This window comes from Crocodylus siamensis, chromosome 1 (genome assembly GCF_052110815.1).
Source record: "Crocodylus siamensis isolate JL-2025a chromosome 1, ASM5211081v1, whole genome shotgun sequence".
NCBI lineage: Eukaryota > Metazoa > Chordata > Crocodylia > Crocodylidae > Crocodylus > Crocodylus siamensis.
Window position 1 is genome coordinate 114,372,771 of NC_143395.1, and position 24,630 is coordinate 114,397,400.

At 41.8% G+C, this 24,630-nt stretch overlaps 1 protein-coding gene across 2 annotated transcripts in view; it reads right to left on the reverse strand.

Annotated features, from left to right (window-relative positions):
• Window positions 1-24,630, reverse strand: part of SHPRH (SNF2 histone linker PHD RING helicase) — a 98,004-nt gene that overhangs the window by 38,031 nt on the left and 35,343 nt on the right. For both annotated transcript variants that reach the window (XM_090040998.1, XM_090041004.1), the window contains exons 14-21: window positions 23,447-23,568; window positions 19,549-19,637; window positions 16,397-16,489; window positions 10,595-10,702; window positions 8,617-8,759; window positions 6,691-6,864; window positions 6,257-6,319; window positions 2,620-2,845 (exon numbers count right to left, since the gene is read on the reverse strand). In XM_090040998.1, the coding sequence (XP_089897124.1) occupies window positions 2,620-2,845; window positions 6,257-6,319; window positions 6,691-6,864; window positions 8,617-8,759; window positions 10,595-10,702; window positions 16,397-16,489; window positions 19,549-19,637; window positions 23,447-23,568 (1,018 nt within the window). The remainder of the gene's footprint in view (window positions 1-2,619; window positions 2,846-6,256; window positions 6,320-6,690; window positions 6,865-8,616; window positions 8,760-10,594; window positions 10,703-16,396; window positions 16,490-19,548; window positions 19,638-23,446; window positions 23,569-24,630) is intronic.

Sequence of the window (24,630 nt, forward strand, 5' to 3'; positions counted from 1 at the left end):
TGTACAGTTATGAATGAACATACTATCATAACCACTACAAATACATTAACACATCTAGAAACCAGGAAGCTGGCTGCATTTGTTTGACTCCACATAGCTTCAATTAAGAAAAGGAGTAACACTTGCTGCAAAGCAAGAAGTACTAAGGAAGCACTCTTAGATGAAGCTGAAACATTTTGTTCACTGAAGCAACAATACTAATATAAAAAATGCTGACATACAATGTTAGAACGTTCTTGATAACACAGAAAAAGTAATGTTCAAAAGAAAGCCAGAGGCATTGGGTTCTATTCACACACTGATTACCAGATACTTCAAATGTTAACTATTATAATTATTTACAGAAAACCAACAGATCATAAGCACAGTTCACAGTTTTCGCTCAGGAGTTTATGGTGATTATATTGTAATTTGTTAGTTTTTAAACTCCTGCAATTTTTTTCTGTTAAAGCTTTCTAGAACACTTTAAGTATTTTAACTGGTGGTCGGTCCTTCTCTGAAACCCAACAATTATCCCCATTTCTTTTCTGGCTTTTGGCTTCAAGGCCAAAAGATGCATACGATCTTGATTTCTTACTCTAAAGATATTCCTTAATGTGGGTTTTTGGGGTGTAATTTTTTTTAAATAAAGAAAAAAATATGAAGCATTGGTTTTGGAGCCTATACCTTAACAAATCACACATGCATACTCATTGTGCATGGGCACTGACATACAATTACGTAGAGAGAAATAAATTCAATGTAGTCTACATCACAAATAAGAAAAATAAAAATAAAACTGCTTATAAAAACGTCATGAAAGAAAACTAATAATCACCCCTGAGGACAACCTTAAGCGTTTCCTTGATGTTATCAATATCTTTTCCTTCTAGTCAGAGTCTTGATTTTACAGCTAACACCAGTTCCTTCTTCTCCTGAATACTGCTTTACATTAAGTGTTCATCTCTGCATGTAGTTTTAATAGAACAGATGCATAAAAGCTCTGAAATTAGTACCCACTAATAGAAAAGCAAGCAGTTACTTCAGCTTTCTTCTTTAAGCAAATGTTTAAGCAAGTGAAGTGGTATTACAGTGGGCAAAGCTTCCCAATTTTAAATGAAGCTGTCAAGCTAGTCTGTATAATTAGAAAAGAAACTAGAACAGTTCCCCTCCTCCCCTGCCTACAAGGAATTGGCACTGACAAAGCACATATATTTATATGAATTCTAAAACTAATCAAACACATGCATGCCTTTGATTAAATGCAGCAGCTCTGGTATTTCAGGATAGGGTCAAAAGCCAGAACAAACTCCGTTCTAGATTTGGGAGTTCATACCTCAAAACGAACAGAACAGAATCAATGTTTCCAGGCCAGCACAGATGGATTCACAAATGTACTACTTTTATTGTCACTGGCATATTAGTTTTCCTTCTGTTTCCCAAAGCAATAGAACACGAAGAGACTATTTGTACCCTTCCTACACTAGCAATAAACCACAGTAATTGTCTGGCTTATGTCAAAAATACATTTTTTCTTTGCGCCAATTATAAAAAGTTCTGTACATAAAATAGTGAAATCTGAGATAAAAAGCTAGGGCCAACATTTTTAGTCAATATTTAGGTATCTAAAAAATGGCCTGAATTTCAGAAAATACCTGAAGTGTAGAAAGTACTTGAGAATCACCTAAATCAGGTGCCTAAATACTGATTTAGAGGCCCAGGGGTTCGTTCACATTGCTTTTGAGGTCATGGAGCAAGCTAGCCCTTTAATGAAGTACTGGCATCAGTCTCACTTGTCAATCAGTTTACTCCTCAGTCCAAGGGAATACATAACTAACAACCAGGCCTACTATAGAATAAAGGTAGACTGAACTAAAGCAAGAGGAGTTTTGGGGCATGCTGGGGAAGAGGCAGGTTGGTGATAACTCTCTGTAACTATAAAGCAAGTTGGAAAGACATGTAAGAAACAGAAGCCAGTCAGACAGAAGCCCCAATTAAGGGAGCTGCAAAAGTATTGGCACTAGTAGGACACGCTTATAAGCTCAGGTTTAGCTATAGTAAATTACTTTTAAGTAAAGAGGAAAGCCTATATGGTTATTAGAGACTGTTGTAAATGAAAAGGAACAACTGAACCCAGAATACAGAATTGGTGATTTACAATCCATGTTTAGAATGGGAAAAGTATTGTGAAGACTTAAGTTATAACAATTTAATGCGAGACAAAAAGTAAACTAAAGTGGCAGATGAAGCAGATAATGGATTCAGTGAACCCCACTACATACAACTCTGTTAAAATACGAAAATTAAATTGACTAAGTCAAATGATACAAGGTAGAAATTAACACCTGAGGCAGTGGACAGGCCTGACATTGGATTTGCTGAGTCCTGTTACACACAGACTTAATTAAATGAGGAAAAAAAGAATACAATTGGTGCAATGTTTTCATAGATGAAACTATACAGGTCCATACTGACTTGTTTTAGGAACTATGAAAGCAGATAAACACTACTCAAGTTAATCTGTGCAAAAACTTAATAAGCCCTAACGTTAGGTTTCTAAGATAAATTTGGGCTTGTGTTTATGTTACATGAAGTAAGTTGCAGTAATGTTTCTTCAAAATCACACCCACAGTGCAGTACCTTGTATTCCTTCTTCCATGCTTCAAAGAGCTCCAGAAACGTGTTGCCCTCTTCAGTTAGTTTAGCATCCAGACGGTGAGCTTTGGCAAAAGAGAGTATGGCTTTCAAGGCACGCTCTGTCTCACTTGCTGCCCAAAGTCCTCGGCTTGTAGTGGGTAAACGGTCATCAACAAGCCCTTCTTCATCTTCTATCATCTCCTCAAAAATAGCCATCTGACCTTTCACACTTAAATATACCAAAATACACCAAGTGTCACTGATTTCTGACCTCCATGCCCACTGCTGCATTTTGATTTTCTTTTGTAGCATACTACTGTTTGCTATGGAGGGGCAGGGTATGGAGAAAGGAGGAGAGAAGGGAAAGGGAAAGGAGGGAAAAAACCCCACACATGATGGCACAACAGTAGACCAAGAAACTGGATATATCAAGTAGGCAAAATAATAATGATCCTCCCTATCTGAGGGATGTGAATAGGATGGGATTCAACACAGACAAGTGCAAGGTGATGCACCTCAGGAGGAACAACCGGCACCATACCTACAGGTTGGGGAACTCCCCTCTTGTCAGCACAGAGGCAGAAAAGGATCTTGGAGTCATAATTGACTCCAAGATGAACATGGGCCGGCAGTGTGGGGAGGCAGTCAGGAAGGCCAACCGTACCTTGTCATGCATCCACAGATGCATCTCAAGCAGGTCCAAAGAGGTGATCCTCCCCTTCTCTGTGGCACTGGTCAGGCCGCAACTGGAGTACTGTGTCCAGTTCTGGGCGCTGCACTTCAGGAGGGATGTGGACAGCATCGAGAGGGTCCAGAGGAGGGCCACTCACATGATCAGGGGACAGCAGGGCAGGCCCTATGAGGAGAGGCTACGGGACCTGAACCTGTTCAGCCTCCAAAAGAGAAGGCTGAGGGGGGATCTTGTGGCCTGTTATAAACTAGTCAGGGGGGATCAGCGGGCATTGGGGGAGTCACTGTTCCCCCGTGCACTGCCAGGAGTGACCAGGAATAACAGTCACAAGCTGGCAGAGGGAAGGTTTAAGCTAGATATCAGGAAGCACTACTTCACGGTCAGGGCGGCTAGGATCTGGAACCAACTTCCAAGAGAGGTGGTCCTGGCTCCTACCCTGGGGGTTTTTAAGAGGAGGTTAGATGAACATCTTGCTGGGGTTGTTTGACCCCAGTATTGTTTCCTGCCATGGTGAGGGGTCAGACTAGATGATCTACTCAGGTCTCTTCCGACCCTAGAAACTATGAAACTATGGATTTAAGCATCTTGGTTTTTTAAATTAAAGCTTACTTTCATGTTTATAACTTGTTCATAATTTAACGAGCAAAAAAAAATTTTGTTTCTTTTATGCCTCTTTCAATTGCTTTCAGAGCATACTGATGATAACCACAATATAAGGTACTAGTGATGTAAATTCGGTGTAGAGATTCCCAGACCCCATCTACACATAATACTTACAGCATGAGTAATCAATCACACCTTAAGCAGTCACCCGGCCAAACATTCAATCAATTAATGGCATGATAAAAAGAGGAATAAGCTCTTTTTGTAGCTGGTTCATATAATGCCATTAACTCAGGGGTGTGCACCTGACTGCATCTGGCCCACAGATAAGTTTTGGGCAGACAGCTCCACGCAGCTGTTGGCAGTGGGGGAGAGGCACTATGTGGCCGCACAGCAGCTCCAGACGAACACTCTGCCCCCACCCGGGGCCTGGAGCCTGCACAGCAGCGGCTTTAACCCACATGCAGCCACAGGGAGCCAGAGCCTGAGCTGGGTATGTGGGGGAGCCACTGTGGCACATGCTGCCGGAGCATATGTACTGCATGAAAAGGGCACTGGGTGCCGAGCTGCAGTGGCTGTTGGGGTGCTTTGAGCCAGAGGTGGTGGCTGGGTTGGTGCAGAAGGTCGAGCGGCTGCAGGAACTGCTGGAGGTGCTGGTGGGCCTGCCCGATCCTGAGCCAGAGACTCAGCCTGGTGGCTGCTTGAACCTAACTGGGTCATCTGCTGTGGGTGGCATGGAGACTGCATGAGGAGAGGGGTGCAGCGTCTGGCTGTGAGGTGAGTGGGTTCCCCTGGAATGGCTTGGATGTGGAGCAGCTTGTGCACCCTCCAGCCACCCTGTACCCACCCCCGAAGCCCACCTAGCTGGGAGACGGGGCCAATGCATGGCCTGGGTAGAGCTCATGGGCACTGGGACGGAGCAAAGGTCACTGAAGACCCACTAATACCCAGCACCTTCTCTGCAAGGTTGGGGGGAATGCAGGGAGCCCTCAACTACAACTCCAAGGAGCTGTGCAGCAGGTGTCCAAAGGGCCAGTCCTGGTGCCCAAAGAGGACAGCAGGGGCTTGGCAGGCAAGCATGCTGCTGCCTGTGCTATTGGGCAAGCCTGGCAGCCAGGGCATGGGAAGCCTGGCCAGGCCCAGGGAAGGGATAACAGTGCCTGGCTGGGCCGTGGGGAGGACCTCAAGCTCCCACTCCTGCTTTTACTCTGGCACCAGACTTTACTTGGCTGCAGGGAGCTCGTGTGTCCATGTGTGCATGCGTTTCTGGTCCTCAACAGCTTACCAAAACTCGCTAAGTAGCACTGCAGCCCAAATAACTGCCCAACCCTGCATTAAGTGAGAGTGTGGCCATGGGCCCCTGGGACTGGGAGCCAGATCAGCTAATCAGAGCTATCAGCCAGGGGGGGCCATATGCACCCCCAAGCCTTAGAGCTCCCTCCACAGGGTGAGACTAGGATTGGGTTCCCCTCACACTGGCAAGAAGGTGTGATGGGATCTGATTCTCAATCCCACAATAATGCCTTCTGCCACACACATGGCACAGCAGGAGGTATGACTGTGTGGATCACACATTAGATCCCATCACACCTTTACCTGCATGTGTAGAGGGGCCTTTATATGCTCAGTAGTAGCCTTAAAAGTAATATATTTTTGAGTGCTTCCTTAGAATTCAAGACTTACTAGCATTAAAAAAAAATAAAAAATGGTGCAGTGGAATCTTTGTTCAGAACTGATACCTGATCAAAAGAATCCTTTCAAAATCAAGAAGGTCTCGGTTCCCTCCTCTGTCACATTGATACTGGAATGGGCTTTAGGATTTAGGAATGAGTCTACATCCCATTAACTGTTAATGAGAATTGTTTTCCTTGCTCAGGCACTTCTGAAAATTCCTCACCAGCCCTAAACTCTTAGTATTCTCCCCTTTCTAACTGTTAATTTATGGTCTGACAGAATATTTAGATGAAAATAAATAAGCAAACAGCCATGTTGTTGGAGGACCAGTTATCTGCATGCATGCAATCAATCACTTACACATACAGACTGTGTAGGTGAACATAGCTATCAAATTGACACACAAAGTCTGGAAACACTTTGAAGTCTTTTTCCCTGTATAATTTCAGATTGCACCCCATAAGGGAAAAAAAATAATTTATTTGTTCATTTTACAAGTCCCCCCCCAAAATGTAACATACAAGCAAGTGTAATGCCATTTATAACAATGATACTTAACCTCTTTGCAAAAATAAAATGAATGATTACTTCTAGAGAAAGGTTAGATAACTCAGGATAATTTGTATTTTAAGAAATTTCTTGTACTACAGAAAAAGCAGCAAAACTACTTACGTATGAGAAAACAGCTTTGACTCATAGTCTGTGAACAACTCATCAGCCTTACAGAAGACACAGCTGGAATACAAGATGTTTTAAGGAGGAGCTTAGAACTTCAACCAATCAGCAAGGAATTCCTATAATTATTTCCATTCTGATTAATGAAAGCACAGATGACAATTTTATATAAAGCTTATTACATTGTCACATATTCAATGACAAAGTCAATGTGAATAATTGATATCCCTTTTTAATAAAATAATCTTGGATTCTAAGCGTATAAACTGGGTTCCTGAAGGCAAAAAGGACTCCAATTGAAAAAGAGCTCCAAATGACTTCAATTGAATTATAGGTTCTTCCATATTTAAATTTCCTTCTCATTCCAAATAAAGGATGGAGATTCATCAAGACACCTCCTACTCAAGAATTTATTTATTTTTTTTACATACTTGTTGAGAGGAAGTCTAACAGGCCGCAAATGGCAGATAGTGGCAGCCTCAATAACTTCCTTAGAAGGAGGGCCTTCTAGGTTTTTGACAGCTTCTCTTACAAGCTTCTGGAACTTCTTCACTTCTTCTAGCTGAGTAGTGAGCAGGTACTGAAGGCCTCTACAATCACGGAACCTGATAAACAACAACAGCAACAACAACAAAAAACAGCTAACTCAGTCTAATTCAGTAGTTTCACAGAGAAATGAAGCAAACTACACACCCATGTAAAGCCCAAACCTGCAAACACTATCAAATGTAACACCCACTTTTAGACAGATTCCACACAGTGAAGTCATTGAGATAATATTATAAATCCAAGATTTTCATGTTTCCAATATACAGAACTATCTTTGAAGACTGAAATAGTGGTTTAAAGGGGAAATGACACAGGTTTTGGAAGTGACAACAATCTGTAAAATCATATTCACTGATACAGCTCTGACTATGACTACGTCTAGACAAATTTTATTGAAAGGTAAAAGCAGGCGTTTACTAAACATCAACTGTTCAGTAAGTGTCCAAAGCTTGTTCGTACTCCCCAGCAAGTAGAAGCTATGATAGCTTAGTCAACAACAGAATAGGGATAAAAGTTATCATAGCTTAACTTCCACTTACACTGGGGAAAAAAAACAAACCATGTACACAGGCAATATTCTATCCCCTTTTGGTCTGTGGTAAACTGTTCATATGTTCACACACTGTGGTCAATAGTGCCTGAAACCAATTAGCATTTGATCTGTGTTTATTGACCAAGATTTCCCAAATCTGTTGGTCTCAATCCAGTGCCCAGTGGACATGCATAGGTATCAAAAACCCACCATATTTATCACCTGAGTTCTAACAGGTAAAGCTTTACAAGGGTATGAAGTGAAGGTCTACTTTCCCAAAGCTATATCATTGCTCTTGATCAGCTCTAGAGCATGCTGCCATGGGAGCATATGGAGCGCACCTTGCACTGTGAGGCCCTTTCTGTAGCTATTCTTGGGACACAGTGCTTTGGATATCAGGACACTCAGCAATTTGACATCTTTCCAAGCACTTCAAGTTACTTCCCCACCCAAGAAAACTTTTCTATCCCTAAGAAAAAGCCAGAAAAAAAATCTTATGGAGCAACATCATGCGGCTACCAGTTTAAAAGATCAAGTTAAAAAATACATATTTAGTTTGGAATTCCCTGACAAATTAAATGCTCTGTCACAGGGCATTAAAGTGCCCTGCTCCTAAAGAAGGACAGGTGTGGGTTGCTGGGACAACACCAGAGGTCACCTGACCGGAAGGGGGCAGGGCCTGGCCTTTTTAAACAGCCTGGGGTCTCAGGACTGATGGTGTTTGAGGAAAGGGTGTAATGTGAAGGGAGCGACAGGTAATAATTTCAAAAGAATTAAAAGTGGTACTGATGGGTTCTAGTGGAAAACTATCCATAACCCTGTGCTTAAAAAAATTCACATCATGAATGGGAAGCAGCAGGATTGGAAATGGGTGGACCACAACGGGGGGTCCAAAAAATACTAAGAGTGAGTCCCTAGAGCAACAAAATAAACTGTAATTCAGTTTTCTTTTGAGAGATTCAATTCCGATGCAATCAACATTTAATTATTTGCTCACTGGTTGCACATACATGGAAAAGTATAAAAATACAGTAGACAACACAAAGAAGAACATTCTAATGAATGCCTGCCTAGGTGAAAACTGAAGTTCTCTCTCTTTTGAAGTTTTATATTTACTTTCTCCTTTTAGAAATGCATATTTTAAAACTTAATTGTAGCCCAGATGTTCTGAAGCACAAGTGCTTAGCATTTAATTGCATTTGCTAGCACAAACTGATTAGAAAACTCAAGCAGATTTAAGTGTATTAATTATGCTATTTTGTAGTTATTCTCTTACTTGTCTGCCATGGAGAGTTTATTCGTTTGCTGTTTGTAGTTGCTGGTTATCTCATTTTGCACACGCTGAACAAGCTCCTCATCAATGGCATATTGTATTGCTGTCTGGATCGCATCCAACCACCAAGGCGAACCAGAATGTATCTGTACACAAGAGAGTAAATTGAACCATGAATACTCAACAAGTACTTTTCTCACTATGGCAGGAACTTTGACTGCTCTCTGGACCATACTCTTAAGCCCAGATTTGTAAATTTTACTGGAAGTAGCTAAGAGATGAAGACATGGCTGGGAAGTACCCCTCTCACATTTCAATTAAATGCATGACTAGTGAGTATTTCCCAGTAAGTTTCCAATTACTTGCATACTCTTCATCTCCCCTTTAAACATACCTAGACTGTCTATGCAAGAGAAAAATAAAGGTTTGTAGATTAGGAAATGTTTGTAGAATGTGTAAACTAAGACATTTGAAAGCCTCCTTCTATGAGGAATAATCCCCTTTTCTCCTCTACTTGGGCACAGACTAATGGTAGAAAGAGAGAAGAATAAAGGGCTTTTAAAGGAAAGAAACAAGTCTTTCTTCAAAATTAACAAGAAAAATAACAAAAACTGAAGTATGCTTGAAAATTTAAAAGAGGATGGAAGTAAATGGAAAAAATAAGTGTATTATTTGCTGTTATTTCATCTTCCATTTTCTTATTCATTATATTAAAATGTAGCCTAATCATCAGCATTTCAGCTCAAGTGTTTATTAACCCATTATTCTTTTATATCTTCCTGCAGCACCAAAGCTAACAGAGTATATTAAAGTTATTGAGCTATTCTAGTCTAGAAGAACAGCTGCTTAGGAAGTAAATGAGGCCCCATCTGGTACAGAGCTTTTTTAATACAACAGTAGTATCTTCAAGGTCAGTATAATATTGATTCTTATCTTAAATTTCAAGAGGTGAGAGTGTAGGTATTAGGGATGTGAAAGGTTAAAAGTTTAAACGATAAGTATATTTATACTGGTATACTGGGTAACGTTTAGCGCAGAGTCCAGAGGGGAAGAGAAGCAGTGCAGTACCTCAAACAGGAAAATTGGTAGGGCAGGCAGAAGCGAGAGAGGAGTGAGAAGGAAGGGAGTGTGGAGGGAGCGGGGAGGGAGGGACTAGTACCCATAACCTATGAGGTTAAAGAGGAAAACAGCAGGCAGCCTAATGACTAGTCAATTAAGCAATTAGCTGCTTGCTCACTGGTGCTCAGAAGCCAGATGGAAGGAGGTAACAGGCTACTTAAAGTTTAACCTGTCCCCAACCTGCACTGCCTGCATTGCCTGTTTCCTCCTTCCTAGCTCGCTGGAAAAGCCCCTCGCCTGCTGTTACAGCAATCTAGCTTCCTGTGGGCTTTGTTGTCTGGCAGGGCTTGCTGTTGCTCAGGTCAAAGGCCCCGGAGAACAGTTCCCAGGAGCAGCTGTATCCAAGCAGGTGTGTGTGTGGCCCCTGGTTCCGCACAGTGCTCCAAGCAGGTGGCTGAAGCCCACCCCCTGTGGCAGGGTGGGGTGGGGCAGGGCAGGGCAGATGCTGGCCTGGGACTCCACACCCCAGGCCGAAACTAGGTATGTGTTATCGGTTAACCATTTAACCAACACAGAGGAGGTTATTTTTTTCAAAAATATTTACATCCTAGCTACTTTTTTTTAAATAACAACTGTCTCGCTATTACCTTGCATTTTTCCCCATGTGTCTGCTATATCCACCTGTTGTATTATGCGCATGTGTGCACAGAATTCAGTACAGTGGAGTCCACATTCTGACTGGGTTTCTTATTCCTGAGTGCCCCAAGTACCTAAAATTATGTATTTAATGCTTTACATTGAGTACACCCAAGTTAAGACACACAACTGTGTTGGGTACCACATGCACAGGTGACAATAAAGGAGATTTATATAAGTAATTAGTAAACCAAAATTACAAGCTAGTTACATGAGAGAGACCTACCTTTCTCTGGAGCTCCCGAATGGTCTGCAGAACTGGCTGCAATGCCTGATGAGCTTCTGCAACTTCTGCATTGGATTTACTCATATAATGTTGTCGAAGTTGTTTAGCCTGTAAGTAAATAAGAGGGCAAATTCTGCTTTAGTTTTTTATATTTACGTAAAATTATTAAATACACGAAAGTTCTCAATTATTGTACTGCATTTGTTCAAGAATGTGGTTGATTATCCATGGTGTGTACGTACTTGCCTTCACCTGTATCCAAATATCATATTTTTTCCCTTAAGTTCTTGGTAAGTTCATACAATTCAATAGTTATTGCAATACAAGCTGAGAGGCATATTGTTGTGATAAACTAAAAACACAGGGAGACTAATGATTTCCACAAATACAACATCTAGATATACCTAGTATATTACCAAAATTATTTTACCTGAACACACAAAAAGTAAAAAGCCCTTTTTTCTGTACTCTTTAAAAATCATTCACTAGCTACACAACTACTACTGAGTCTGAGAATAACAAATAATTTTATACTTCACCAAAACGCTTACTTCAGCACAATAGTGAATTAAGGCTGTAGAAGGGTTTACAGGTGAATATCCTGACTTTTCAGGTACATTGAATAATGACTTTTTTTTTCTTAAAGGTGATACACTTCTGTGAGTGAAAATTCACTGTGACAAGTGGCAGTATGAAAATGTTATGGTTATCAGTTTATATAATCATTAGGTATGTCAATCTTCATCAGGTCTCCAGTCCACCCATTCTATATGGTATGTTCCCAATATTTTGCACAGGCCACTGCTTCTAGTGTTGGTGTTGCCAAATCTTTTGGGGTGCATTGTGGTGCTACAGGGCATATCAGGAGATGATTCATGGTTTGCTTCTTCTGCCAATCATATTTGTTGGTTGCATAGAGGCTCCATGATTTCATGATAAAGTTGCATCTGCCAAGACCCACTCTCAATGTATGTCAATGGTAGGTTAACATATACATTAAGTCTCAAACATATTTTTCCCATATAAGTGGGAAATAAAGATGTACCTCCTCACACTATTGTGTGTGGTTTGTCTCATATTTATCTTTGCTGTCTGCATTTTGCAGTTAAGACTTGCTCTACTTTGTTTTGGCTGTTCTGAAAAAAATATTGTTATAGGTATGAGTGGAGCTTAATCACCATAGAGGAGCTCAAGGATCCTTGGATGACCTCTTTGATCAGGAAAAAACACCTTAGTTTCCACAGAAAAGATTCCATTCCTTTTCCTTGTGTCTGGTGTGTCTACATGTACAAAACTTTTGTGAACCCATGTTCACTTCAACAGATATTGTGAAAGGCCAGCATAGAGCAGACCAGTCACAGTTTCAGTTTAATAGTTTCTAGAGTCGGAAGGGACCTGAACAGACCCCCTGCCCTGGGCAGGAACGAGTGCTGGGATCATAATACCCCAGCCAGATATCTATCCAACTTCTTCTTGAAGACCCCCAAGGTAGGGGAGAGCACCACCTCCCTTGGGAACCCACTCCAGAGTCTGGCAGGCTTAACCAAAAAGTAATGCTTCCTGATATCAAGCCTGAATCTGCTCTCAATCAATTTGTGGCCGTTATTCCTTGTTATCCCAGGTGGTGCCCAGGGGAACCACTTTTTTTCACAACCATCACCTATTTTCTGCTGGTTCCCCCTGGTGAGTTTATAGACAGCCACCAGATCCCCTCTCAGTCTCCTCTTGTGGAGGCTGAATAGATTCAGGCCCTTTAGTCTATCTTCATAGGGCCTGGCCTGCTGCCCCTTGACCATGTGAGTGGCCCTCCTCTGGACCCCTCAATGTTAGCCACATCCCTCCTGAAGGGTGGCGCCCAGAACTAGACACAGTACTCCAACTGCAGCCTGACCAGTACTGCATAGATGGGAAGGATCACCTCCCTGGACCTGCTTGTGATGCATCTGTAGATGCACGACAAGGTGTGGTTAGCCTTATTGACCGCTTCCTTGCATTGGCGACTCATGTCCATTGTGGAGTCAACAATGACTCCAAGATCCCTTTCCAACACTGTTGTTGAGAAGGGTGTTCCCCAACTTAAAGGTATGTTGCAGGTTTCTTCTCCCTAGATGCAGCACTTTGCACTTGTCTGCGTTGAATTCCATCCTATTCTCATTTGCCCACTTCTGTAATTTGTCTAAATCTAGTTGGATTCTGTCCCTCCCCTCCAGTGTGCCCACTTCTCCCTAAATCTTTGTGTCATCAGCAAATTTGGACAGTGTGCTTTCCAGGCTAACCTCCATATCACTGATAAAGATTTGAATACCACAGGCCCGAGGAGCAAGCCCTGGAGAACTCCACTGCCCACATCCCTCCAGGTTGAAAACAACCCATCCACCACCACTCTCTGGGCGCGACCATTGAACCAATTTGCCACCCATCTGACTGTGTAGGCATCAATGCTGCAGTCACCTAGATTTTTTTTATGAGAATGGGGTGAGAAACAGTATCAAAAGGCCTTCTTGAAGTCCAGGTAGACAACATTCACCCCAATGCCCATACCCAAGGACTTTGTGACTTGGTCATAAGGAGACAAGGTTAGTCAGGCAGGATCTGCCCAGAATGAACCCGTGTTGGTTGCCCGAGGGTTACCTCCCATGCTGGGTCCCTGCAGATATGTTCCTTGATAATTTTGTAAAAGGTCTGCCCAAGGACTGAGGTGAGACTAAACGGGCTATAGTTACCCAGGCTCCCCTTGTAATTGGCCCTTTTCCAGTCCTCTAGGACCTGGCCAGAGCACCGTGAGTGCTCATACAGCTGTGCCAGGGGCCCTGCTACAACCTCTGCCAATTCCCTCAGTACCTTCGGATGAAGAGCATTCGGACTTGCTAATTTATACATATCCAGCCCCTCCAAGAGTCCCCCAACTAGATCGTCCCTGACCCCAGACATGATGTCATGTCCCCTGATCCTGTCCGTAATCCTACCGGGGTAGTTGTCCTGGTCCCTGCTCAGAAACATGGAGGCAAAGAACTAGTTGAAGAGATCAGCTTTTTCCTTTGCTGAAATCACCAGATTGCCAAGCCTGTACTGTAGGGCACCCACATTACCTGGTACCTTCTTCTTACTCCCTATGTATTTGAAAAAGAACTTTTTGTTATCCTTAATTCTGGTAGCCAGCCCTAGTTCCAGCTCTACTTTAGCCATCCTAACCGCTTCCCTGCAATCATGAGCAATGGAGGTATAATCCTCCTTGGTGATTGCCCCTTGCCTCCACTGCTTGTATGCCACCCTTTTTGCCCTCAGGCCCCCCTGGATGTCTTTACTGAGCCACGGAGGCTTTTTAGCACTCTTGCCCCTTTGGTTTGCATTGGGACTGACTCCCTCTGAGCTTGAAGGATTGTCTCCTTAAGGAACAACCACCCACCCTGGACTCCCATCTCACTGAAGCTCCGAGTCCCCAATGTCTCTCTTATTAATTTCCTTAGCTCACTGAACTCGGCCCTCCTGAAGTCAAGGACTTTTGCTTTACCACTTGGCTTTTACCACCCTGCGCCAGATAATAAATTCCAGCAAACAATGGTCACTAATGCCTAGGTAGTCAAGCACCCACAGATCCCTCACCAGGTCACACAGCCTGTGGCAAAGACCAAGTCCAGCAAGGCATTTCCTCTGGTAGGATTATGTACCTCCTGGGTTAGGTGGAGGTCCTGTATGCAGGCTTAAAACCTATGTGAGCATTCAGACCTGGCTGACTGATCCTCCCAGCAGATGTCTGGGTAATTTAGGTCACCCATGACAACGACATCCCTTGTCCTTACAGCCTCTGTGAGCTGACCTGAAAATTCCAGGTCCAGCTCATCCCCCTAGTGAGGCAGTCTGTAGTAGACACCCACTATCAAGTCCCTATCCCCACGACTCCCTTGCATTATAACACAGAGTGCCTCAGTTTGCCCCTCTTCGAAACCCATCCTAGTTTGAAGAGCTATACAACAAAAGTGAGTTTGCTCTCATATACTAGCGTAAAAGCAAGAGTGAATCCAATTAAGTCAACAGAGGAAGGGATGTGTGAGGACAATTGGACTTCTACTTGCCCCACTCTCCAACACTTAATCGCCACCTCATTAATCCATCGACCAGCAACAGAAGAACAGAAATTAAGGTTCCTTGAGGTGGCTTGCCTCTCTTTCATTGAGACAGGAGTCACTTTGCATTCGCCATGGCACACTGTAGGTTATGTGAGAGTAGTTACAGTGCTGTAAATTCAGGTACACTAGCTACTTTGCACACACCCCTGATGTGACTGTTTTTAGTATACAATAAGTGCAAGATAGCTTACAGTGCCTTGAAAGAGCTCTGTGGTTGAGAGCTACTGCAAAGTACAAAAAGCTAACACAACATAGAGAAGCTTAGTGCTCACATGACTAGCACAGTAGTAGTTTGTGTGCTGAAAAATCCAAACCCTAGTTTATCACAGACTAACTTCCCCGCACAGACAAATCCTAAAGGGGTGGCTCATTTCTCTTCTTTTCACTCTGCCAAAAGTAGGGAATGCTTGGTAAATAACCTGGTGTATTCCAACTGATCTGCTCCTGTCTTGTTACTGTTTGTAGGTTTTAGAACAAACCCTGAGGACATGGCTTAAAAAGACTAATCCTTGGTGCTTTGTTCCTTTCCTGGCTATAAGGCATCTTATACAAATCCAATACTAGACAAAAAGAAAAGTAGAAAGAAGTTGCAGGAAACAGCAAAGAGGAAAAAAATGTGCTCATGAGCTCAAAATTAAGAAGAGGGAGATAGTTGGATAATGAATTATGCTGACCCAAGAGAAGCTACTTTGAAAACTTGAAATACAGGTACTTCCTAAAATTTTACCCAGGAGGTGCTATAACGTTCGACACATCTTTTTACCATGTCTTTCTACTGTAGCTACCTTGCAGTACCCTTAGACTAAGATAAAATTGAGTATGAATTTACAGCACTGTAACTACTCTCACATAACCTACAGTGTGCCATGGCGAATGCAAAGTGACTCCTGTCTCAATGAAAGAGAGGCAAGCCACCTCAAGGAACCTTAATTTACCACAGGCTCAAAGTGTGCACATGGGCAGGGACTATGGAATAGCTAATACACCAAGTTTACACCCTACCTTCCCTCATGATAACTTATTCATGTGGCATATCCACAGACTGGCACTCTGAGACATTGTATAGTGCAGTGAAACTTGTGTTATATGCACTGTCACAGAATAGTGTATTCTAGGATTTCATTGTCAAAGCAAATACACCCAACCAAGATTTCGTAGCAAGTTAGACAGCAAGTCCCTTTTTAAAAACATGTTGCTGTGACAGACCTCAAGCAGAAGTCATATAAATTAAAACATGTAAACTGGCTTCACCTGCTGTTTTTCCTTTTCTCAGTTTTTAATTATTTGCATATTGTACTATCTGACCCCAAACCTGAAAGCACTTATATGTACTTAATTTTACACTCAGAAATGTCCTAAGTGCCTATGAAACTACTCCTGCACAGACATTTGCAAAACAGAAGCCTTGGTGATCAGCTTTTGAAATTTCCTGTAAACACGCTTGTACCACTGGGAAAAAATCCGATCAATCAAATGAAATCAATATTCAGATCAATGAAAAACAGGTCTGTTAACCTGTTTGTCACCTATTTTATTTCATTTTTTGAAATGGCATTGTAAGTCAAAGATGACATGGCATTGTAAGCCAAAGATGGTTACATTCTTTCGAAAGTACAAACAACGCCCCCACATTGTTCTCAAAAATGTATTTGCATAAAAAATGAACAGTAATCACCTCTTCTTCAAGCCTGCTATCTCGCAAGGTTGGTGGTATCCCTGGATGTTTTGCTACCAGCAGTTCCATGAGGTTGTGTGTTGAATGTAGTCTCTATACACATACAAAGTCAACAATAATCACACAACAATGTACCATATTATTATGACAGCAGTCAAATCCTATAGGCATTTTGTGAACCAGAAAAAGATCATACAAAATCCTGTAAAGCTAGGACTCTCCTCTGTAAATCTGGAATCATTTTAGGAATGTGGGTGAGCAACATCTCTGGATATGGATAAATGCACACTTAAAACCATTTCAAAAAGGGCTGGGGAGTTTTCACTCAGAACTCTGGAAGAGCTGTTATATTCTAACAATTGTGTGTGCCACCTAGAAACAATATACATATCGAAAACCTAGCTAGCTCCAACTTCCACGCTGTTTCAACCAGAGTTTAAATTGGAGCCGTTTTTCTACATTTGTATTGTTCCTTGCTCCCATTCACTTAAATTATCAGAATAGAACTGCTGAGGCACGCTCCAGATCAGGAGCTTCCCTTTTAAAATGATTTCTTTAAAAGGACTCCAAATGCACATGTCCAAACTGTATGTGTAATACAAATCAAATATACAGAACAAAACCGACCTCTCCAAGATTTCACAACAAATCAATGAAAAATTCTCAGCCCTTTGATTTTGTGTCATTACTTCCTATCAGAAGCAAGTCATTTACCTTAATGCATATTTGTTTAGAATGACTGTCAAAAGGAATATGGAAAGAATTGTTTAGATTTACTTTAAATAGACAAACTTGACAAAAGCCAACAGTTTGAAGTCAAAGCAATGCCTAAGAGCTTTTGCCATTTTCTTAAAATTTGCAAATATACCTTAATTGGCATAGTTATTGTTATATTAATGGCTGCCATATGATACAATAATACAGATAACAATTAATATGAAAAGTAAAGCCTTCTTGAATTAATAAACCAAAGATATTACTGGATACTATGAACATGGCTGTAGGAGGAGGAGAACTACTACATATGTGCAAGGTCCTGCATGAGAATAATGCAAATACAGTACAATAATCTAAAACACTGGTTTTCAACCTTTTGGCCCTACAGGCCAGATCAGTCTCCGCATACCAGGATCAAGGCCCCACCCTGCCCTGAATGCTTGATTTAGCATGCAGGTCCATGACGGCCACTGGGCCCCTAACCACTTGAGGGGCATCCCACAGGCCATATGACATACTGCTGAAGGCTGAATCTGGCCCACAGACCTAGGGCTGAGCTCCCCTGATCTAAAATATTGGTGTTCAACCGTTGTTTTTTAAAAACAAGTGAAACAAATCTTAAAAGCAGAAATAGGCCAAGAGCTGCAAAGAAAAACATTATAATTCTATAATGTGTCATACCCTAATAGGAAGTATTTAAACTATATTAGAAAAGAAAAGATACATTTTTAGTTATCTCAGTCTTATTAATACAAACTAAAAAGTTCAAGATTCTGTAGTATTATTTTATAAAAATTATTAAATTTGCTAAGGGCCTGTTGTGCATGACAGAGGAGGCAGTGAAACTGTCCACACTGGGCTAGAGTGAGGTCAAGTGGCAAGGTGCCCAACTCAATGCCCTGTTCAGCAGCAGGGATTGAGGCTGATGAGCCATCAGCTTGTATTAACTTATAAGGAGCTGTTTGGCTTCCAGATTCTTAATGTTGGTGGAAGATGGTGGGATCTCAAGCCTGTGGGAAAAGAAGACATCCTGAGATTGCCTAGCTGGCATCACTGAACCTTGCCTCACTGAGCTTTCCAATGCCATACTTCTATCACAGTGGGTGTAAGATCATGCTCTGTCCCAGAGCACTGGGACTTTCTCTGAAATAACATTGTTTCTTTTTTCAGGTGCTGTAACAGTGTGGTGCCTGCCTGGGTCACCCAAGGGTGGGTCTCTACAGCCTTTCCCCTTCCAGGTGCAAAGTTTCCACATGGCTCTGAAGTGCAGAAGCTGAGCCATTGTTGCTGTTTGCCTCCCCCTCCCCTTTTTCTCCACTAAATTCAGCTTCAGGGAAAAAAAAAGAATGAACAGCAGTGATGATGCTCAGCTCCTGGGTTCCATATATTAAAGAAAACTGTGACTACAACCAGTGCCCACACTGACATGCTGGTAAGATCAGAGCTTTCACGTGGCTCTGAACTGCAGGAGCTAAGCACCACCGCTGCTGCTTCCCCCCATTTTTTCCCCTGCTATTGGATTCAGCGGGATGGGGAGGGAAGGGGAAGGGGAGGTGAATGGCACCAATGCTCAGCTCCTGCAACCCAGAGCTGCGTATAAGTTCAGTTCTTATTGGCATGTCAATGCAGGTGAGCAGTGCTGCTGCTCATACCTGCCTTTCCACTGTCACTCAATTTAGCCACCAGAGAAAGGAAAGGAAGAGCAGCACGAGGATTCATCTACACTGATGTATCAGTGTTCACTCCAGCTGTGCAGGGCAGAGGTTGAGCAACCCCAATCTAAAACAATACTTCAATTCTTTTGGTGGCCACAAGCACTAAATAAACAATTAGTAAACTAGCCAATTACACTGGCCACTACAAGATATGCAAACATGTCATAGTTCTAACACAAAAAGTAGATCTAAATTACCCTTGTCAAACACGTCTTTGAAAATGTCATTAGAAGTACCTGTTCTTTACATAGATATACATGCATAGCATCCTAAAGGTCTTTTCTTTTTTCCTGTTCTTTTAGAAATAACATTTCTTGCCAGAACAGAAATCTGATTTCCCTACATTTGGCTGTACTTAATACAGAAGCCATCATGGCTTCCTTCTATTTACTTCTGCCTACAAGCCAGCACCAGGAAGGCAACAGTCATATGACAAACTTGAGGAATAAGCTTGTTAAATTTTAGAGCAGAACAGCAGGTGGAGCTCTCACTTTATGCTTTAGAGAATTATTAAACATTACAAGCCCTTTGGGGCTGATTTTATGAAGATATTTAGGTGGACAGTTCTCATAGATCATAAAGAACACACTACCAGTATCACTTTGTAAATCAACTGTGAAAAAGAGTTGCATCAAAATTCTGCTGGAACCCAAGATGTACAAGAAGAAAAAGCTGGAAAATTTACTTTAAAAATGCCGTTGAATCTGAACGTGTACTTACTTGTAAGGAATCTGTTTTGAGCTTTTCTTTGTGCTCTTCAGAAGAACGTAACACCTCTCTGTATAACTCTGCAGCCAATGCATATTCACCTAAAGAATTAAAAGCTATTTATATCGAACACAGGATTTTTGTTTCCAAATAGATAGGAGTGGCCATCACCTGAAATTTGTGTAGGATATTTTCAGAAGACTATTTTCACGTGCTTTTAAAATTATTTTTATTTTTAAAAAAACATCTGTTAAAGCACATCAGATAAAGTATCATTTATACCTGCAGGCCTCGCTAGGCCCAAGTTGACACTGCCCTATATGAAAGTTCAATGTGGAAAATAAGTTTGTAAGACTGGCATCAGAGTACGATGTTTGTGCCTTCCAGGGCAAACAGTCTGATTTCAAGTTAAGCGTGGGGTTTTTTTGCAACTTCCTGTTGGAAGACTCAAAGTCGAGCAGGATTTTGCAGGTCATTTTGTTTGCATTTACATGTGCCCATGAAGTTCAAATTTTCCATTACGACAAACTGAGGGGGTTGCTACAGGGTAACTTTAGGCAGCTTCTGGAGCTCTTAACCCCTGGACTGTCTATACATTAACAACTTTAAGTGACTTCAAACACTTGTTATTTGGCTTAAAGTTATGCCACACCAGGGCTAGATTATCTCCAGCCTGCCTAAATTTGCTCCTAATTAGGTCCATTATGGTGTGGCCACTCCACACAACTATACCACCCAAGTTGAAGTCTTCCAGTATCCCAGGATGCAGTGGCCCCTCCAGAGTCAGGGCAACATGGATACCCGGGAGCAGCAGGGGCAGAGCCAGCACCACAGCCCTGGACCACCCGGCAGCCATGGTGCCTCTCAGACTGGCTCACTGCTCCATATGCCCAGGACAGATTCGGGCCACAGTTCCCAGACTAGGATTAGCAGCTACGGGCAGGACCAGCTTGCTGTTCCCACTGGGCATAGCTAGTGCCAGAGTCCTGGAGCTTGCTCACTCTGCTTACGCCCAACTACCTGGGAACATGAACGGGGTAGGGCAGAGGGACAGGTGGTACAGGAATTTCCCACCCCCACAGGCTTTGGGAAGTAGCCGAGTGACACAGCCAACGAACTGGTGGCCACACCCTTTACAGCCTAGCAGAGCATGGGGTCAGTGGGAACCAGCCTCAGGCTGCCATCTTGCAATCACTGAGCTCCACCATGCTCCAGCTGCCTACAGGTGAAGCACAGGCAGAGATGGTTTTCTGCCTTAAGGTGCAAACGCTCCACTAAAATGAACAACACTAAGCTGATTAACATTTGTGCAGCTTACAGCGTAAGGTATAACAAGGCCCTGAATCTTCTACAACATATTGCACTGATGTAATGAAGAATCTGCCTTGATAGTACATCTTATCTCACAGTTCAGTTTACCCTCCCACAAAACTTAACTCAGTACTTTGAAACCTGACGACAAAAACAGGAGAAAAAAAAAGCAGGACTGGCAGAAATGGGGTGTCGCAGACAAATCAAGAATTCAGTATTACCCAGCCCAACCAAAAACACATATCTGAGCTGCAGTCAAGTCTCTCCATCACAGATAGGCCTCATCAGCCATTCTGGGACACACAGATAAGACAATAATGGAAGATGATCATCCCCCACTGTGAGGGATTGCCAAAGAAGAAACCAACAGCAAAACATTTAAGAAAAGGTTAGTTTGGATAAGCAGATATGACTGCACAAGCACAAAAATCAGACCTGTTAATATAAGGTGCCACTTTCATGATCAATTTTCAGAGAAAAACTATGGTTACATGACCACATGCACTTCAATACAGAAATAAATTGCAAAATTTACTCATGTTTTCATGGCCCCCAAGAACAAATGGAAGATGTATCTAACAAATAACTGAATGAATAGCTTGGAAAAACTCAACAAGCGTGGTGGCCCATATATAATAATGGGTGGCCCCTCCATAAATAATGGAGGCCTGGACAGAAGAAAATGAAATCACTTTTTCATTTTCAAATACCTAGAAAAGTGCTACTTGAACCAGAGGTTTTGATATTTTATATTAATTCTGAGTTGCTAGCAGTATTAAAAAAGTGCTTGTGAAAGGTATAGAACCAGATACCTGGCCTAGGGAAATAATTAATGTTTGTACTTCTTCACATTTTTTCTTTAAAAAAAGAGGTAATTCATTATTACAATGTGTTTATTGTATATGAAGTGCCCACTTCCTTTTCTGGTCAGGACCAGAAGCCACTGCAAACTGTTCATTTCAAATCTATTCAATGAAGATGAGAAGGGCTGTGATGAACCCACTCTTCCTATTGGCCAAGTTACAGGGAAGGCAGCTCATCTTGTTAAACTTTTCTTTGAATGACTGAACATAAGCTGACGAGACTGTTTCATTCAGCTACTTAACTAAAAATGATTTATATTATTTGACCTGCAAGAAACTATTAAGTATTACAGTAAACATTTCAGAGTTGGTGGGATGACACCTAATCAACAGATGCAAATGGGAAGGCATTTCCATTTAACAAACTCCATGTGTTTTCATAATCTTATTTCTTCTAGTTTTTCCTTATCCTGTATTATTTTTCCTTATTTTTTTAAATTTCTTGTAGAATTTACAAAAAAAACTGCTCTGTTTCAACTGGAAACTAACTGCCATTAACACAACTGCCATTTATATGCTAATACTTCTTCACCTAAACAGCAATTGCTGAAGTAACATAATAACTTCTTGCATTTCTTACTATCTTCTATATAGGCAGCAACTGCTTTAGATTTGCGGGTAAAATGGAGTCATTGCTGCCACCTTTTGTACCTTCAACTTTAGGTCTTGCTACCCGACACCACTAGCACAGTGGTTCTCAACTTTTTCAGATTCAAGGCATCCCTTGTTAGGCTCAAAGCACCCTCTCCATATCTTTTGTGAATTGAACAGCACGCCGTTTAAAAGCTAATTTATTACTGTGCTTACCTCTTTGCAGAGGCCTAGGCAGCAGGAGGAGGGGAACTGCCACACAGTGAAAACCTGACCATGCCCTTATCTCCTCCCACCTCTCTTATCTCCTCATATTTCCTGTGCCATCCCTCAAAGGATCTTGTGGCACCCTAGCTGAGAATCACTCATCTAGCAATTCTCAGAAATATTACGAAAGTTTCCATAATTTATACAATATTCAAAGCAAAACACAATTTCACCTTACCTTTGAGTTCTCCATGGTGTTTTTAAAACCAATGTAAGCTTCAAAAACACATTTCATAGAAAGTATGAAACAACACACAATAACATAGCTACATTCAAAAGACAGGCCAAAGATTTACATTATCTTCAGATAAGCAAAAAAGAGACTAGAAGTAAAAAGCAAATGAAAAATGTTCCTGATAAGTTAAGCACCATACATACTTTCTAAACTATTTCACTTCTTGCCAATGACAGCTCTGAAGTTCTACTATCCACAGAAAATCTTTGATAAAAAATCCACTATCACAAGCTTAACAAAGGTGGAGAAAAAGTGGGTCTAATTCACCTCATTCTCATCAATTTCCCAGATGTACAACTCAACTATCTTCAATGGTGTTACACCTGAATTTCACCAATGTTATAGCAGAATTAGATTTTTTTTGTATTCCTTTTACCCTCTCTGGATGAATCTAAACTGTCAAAAGAATGCTGTCAAATAAGACAATGAATAGCCTCCAAGAACAGCACCTCTTCCTTTCCTATCAGTCAGGAGGAATGTGTTGGTGCTTCAGATGCTGCCTGCGTGCTGCTCAAATTTTATGAGTCTGTTTTACATTTCTCCCTTGAATTAGTGAACTGGCCATTTTTCCAAAAGGTTAGCTAAATTCTTACCTAGCCCATTAGAAGCTGTCAAGTAATACACTCTAGCAATCTGCTTTTACCTTTAATGATATGGATACCAGCTAAGCCATTAAGGGCACACACTAGTTGTCGATGTGCTTCCTCGCATTCTGTTCGACATTTCTTCTGCAGCGATGTTAGTAGTTCCTCCATGGTCATAGTGCTGAAATAAGAATTGGATGGATCAAACTCAAAATAAAACACAATACTCTGCAAGCAGTATCCTACAGTCTACATGAAAGACTGCAGGAATCATAGAAAAGTAGAGCTAGAAGGAACGTTACAAGATCATCTAGGCCAGCCCATTGCTCACGGAAGGTTCATCCCTCACTAAACCATTCAACCTAAGTGTCTGTCTAACTTGTTTTTGTAAGCTTCCAAGGATGCAGATTCCACAACGTCTCTAGGTAGCCTGTCCCAATGCCTGATCACTCTCATACTCAGAAATTACCTCCTAATCTCTAACCTAAATTTCTCCTGCTGCAGCTTGAGGCCATTGCTTCTAGTCCTGTCCCCTGCAGTGACAGAGAAAAGCTCATCTTCATCTAACCTATAATCACCCTTTAGGGATTTGAAATGACCCCTCAGTCTTCTCTTCTTTACTCAGCAACCCTTAGATCTTTCAGCTTTTCCTCATAAGTCTCGTCTCCCAGGCCCGATTGTTTTTGTTGCCCTGCACTGGGCTCTTTTCAAACTGTCCACATCCTTTTTGCAATGTGGGGCTCAAAACTGGACAGGACAGTATTCCAGGTGAGGCCTCACTAGTGCTGAATAGAGCAAAAGAATCACATCCCTTGATCAGCAAGTGATACTCCTGTTAATACAACCCAGTGTGCTGTTGGCCTTTTTTGCAACACAAGCACACTGTTGGCTCATAGTTAGCCTATGGTTCACTATAACTCCCAGGTCCTTCTCTGAAGTACTGCAGCCTAGCCAGTGATTTCCCAATCTGTATTTCTGCATGCAGTTATTCTGTCCTAAATGCAGGGTTTTGTACTTCTCTATGCTGAATCTCATCTAACTGATTGCAGACCATTTCTCTAATCTAGGTCATTTTGAATCCCAGCCATGACCTCTAAAGTGTCTGCAGTTCCACCCAACTTGGTGTCAGCCACACATTTGTGAAGTGTGCACTTGATGCCATCATCCAAATAATTAATGAAGATATTAAACAATATCAGACCCGGGACAGACTCCTAGGGAATCCCACTCAACGCCTCCTTCC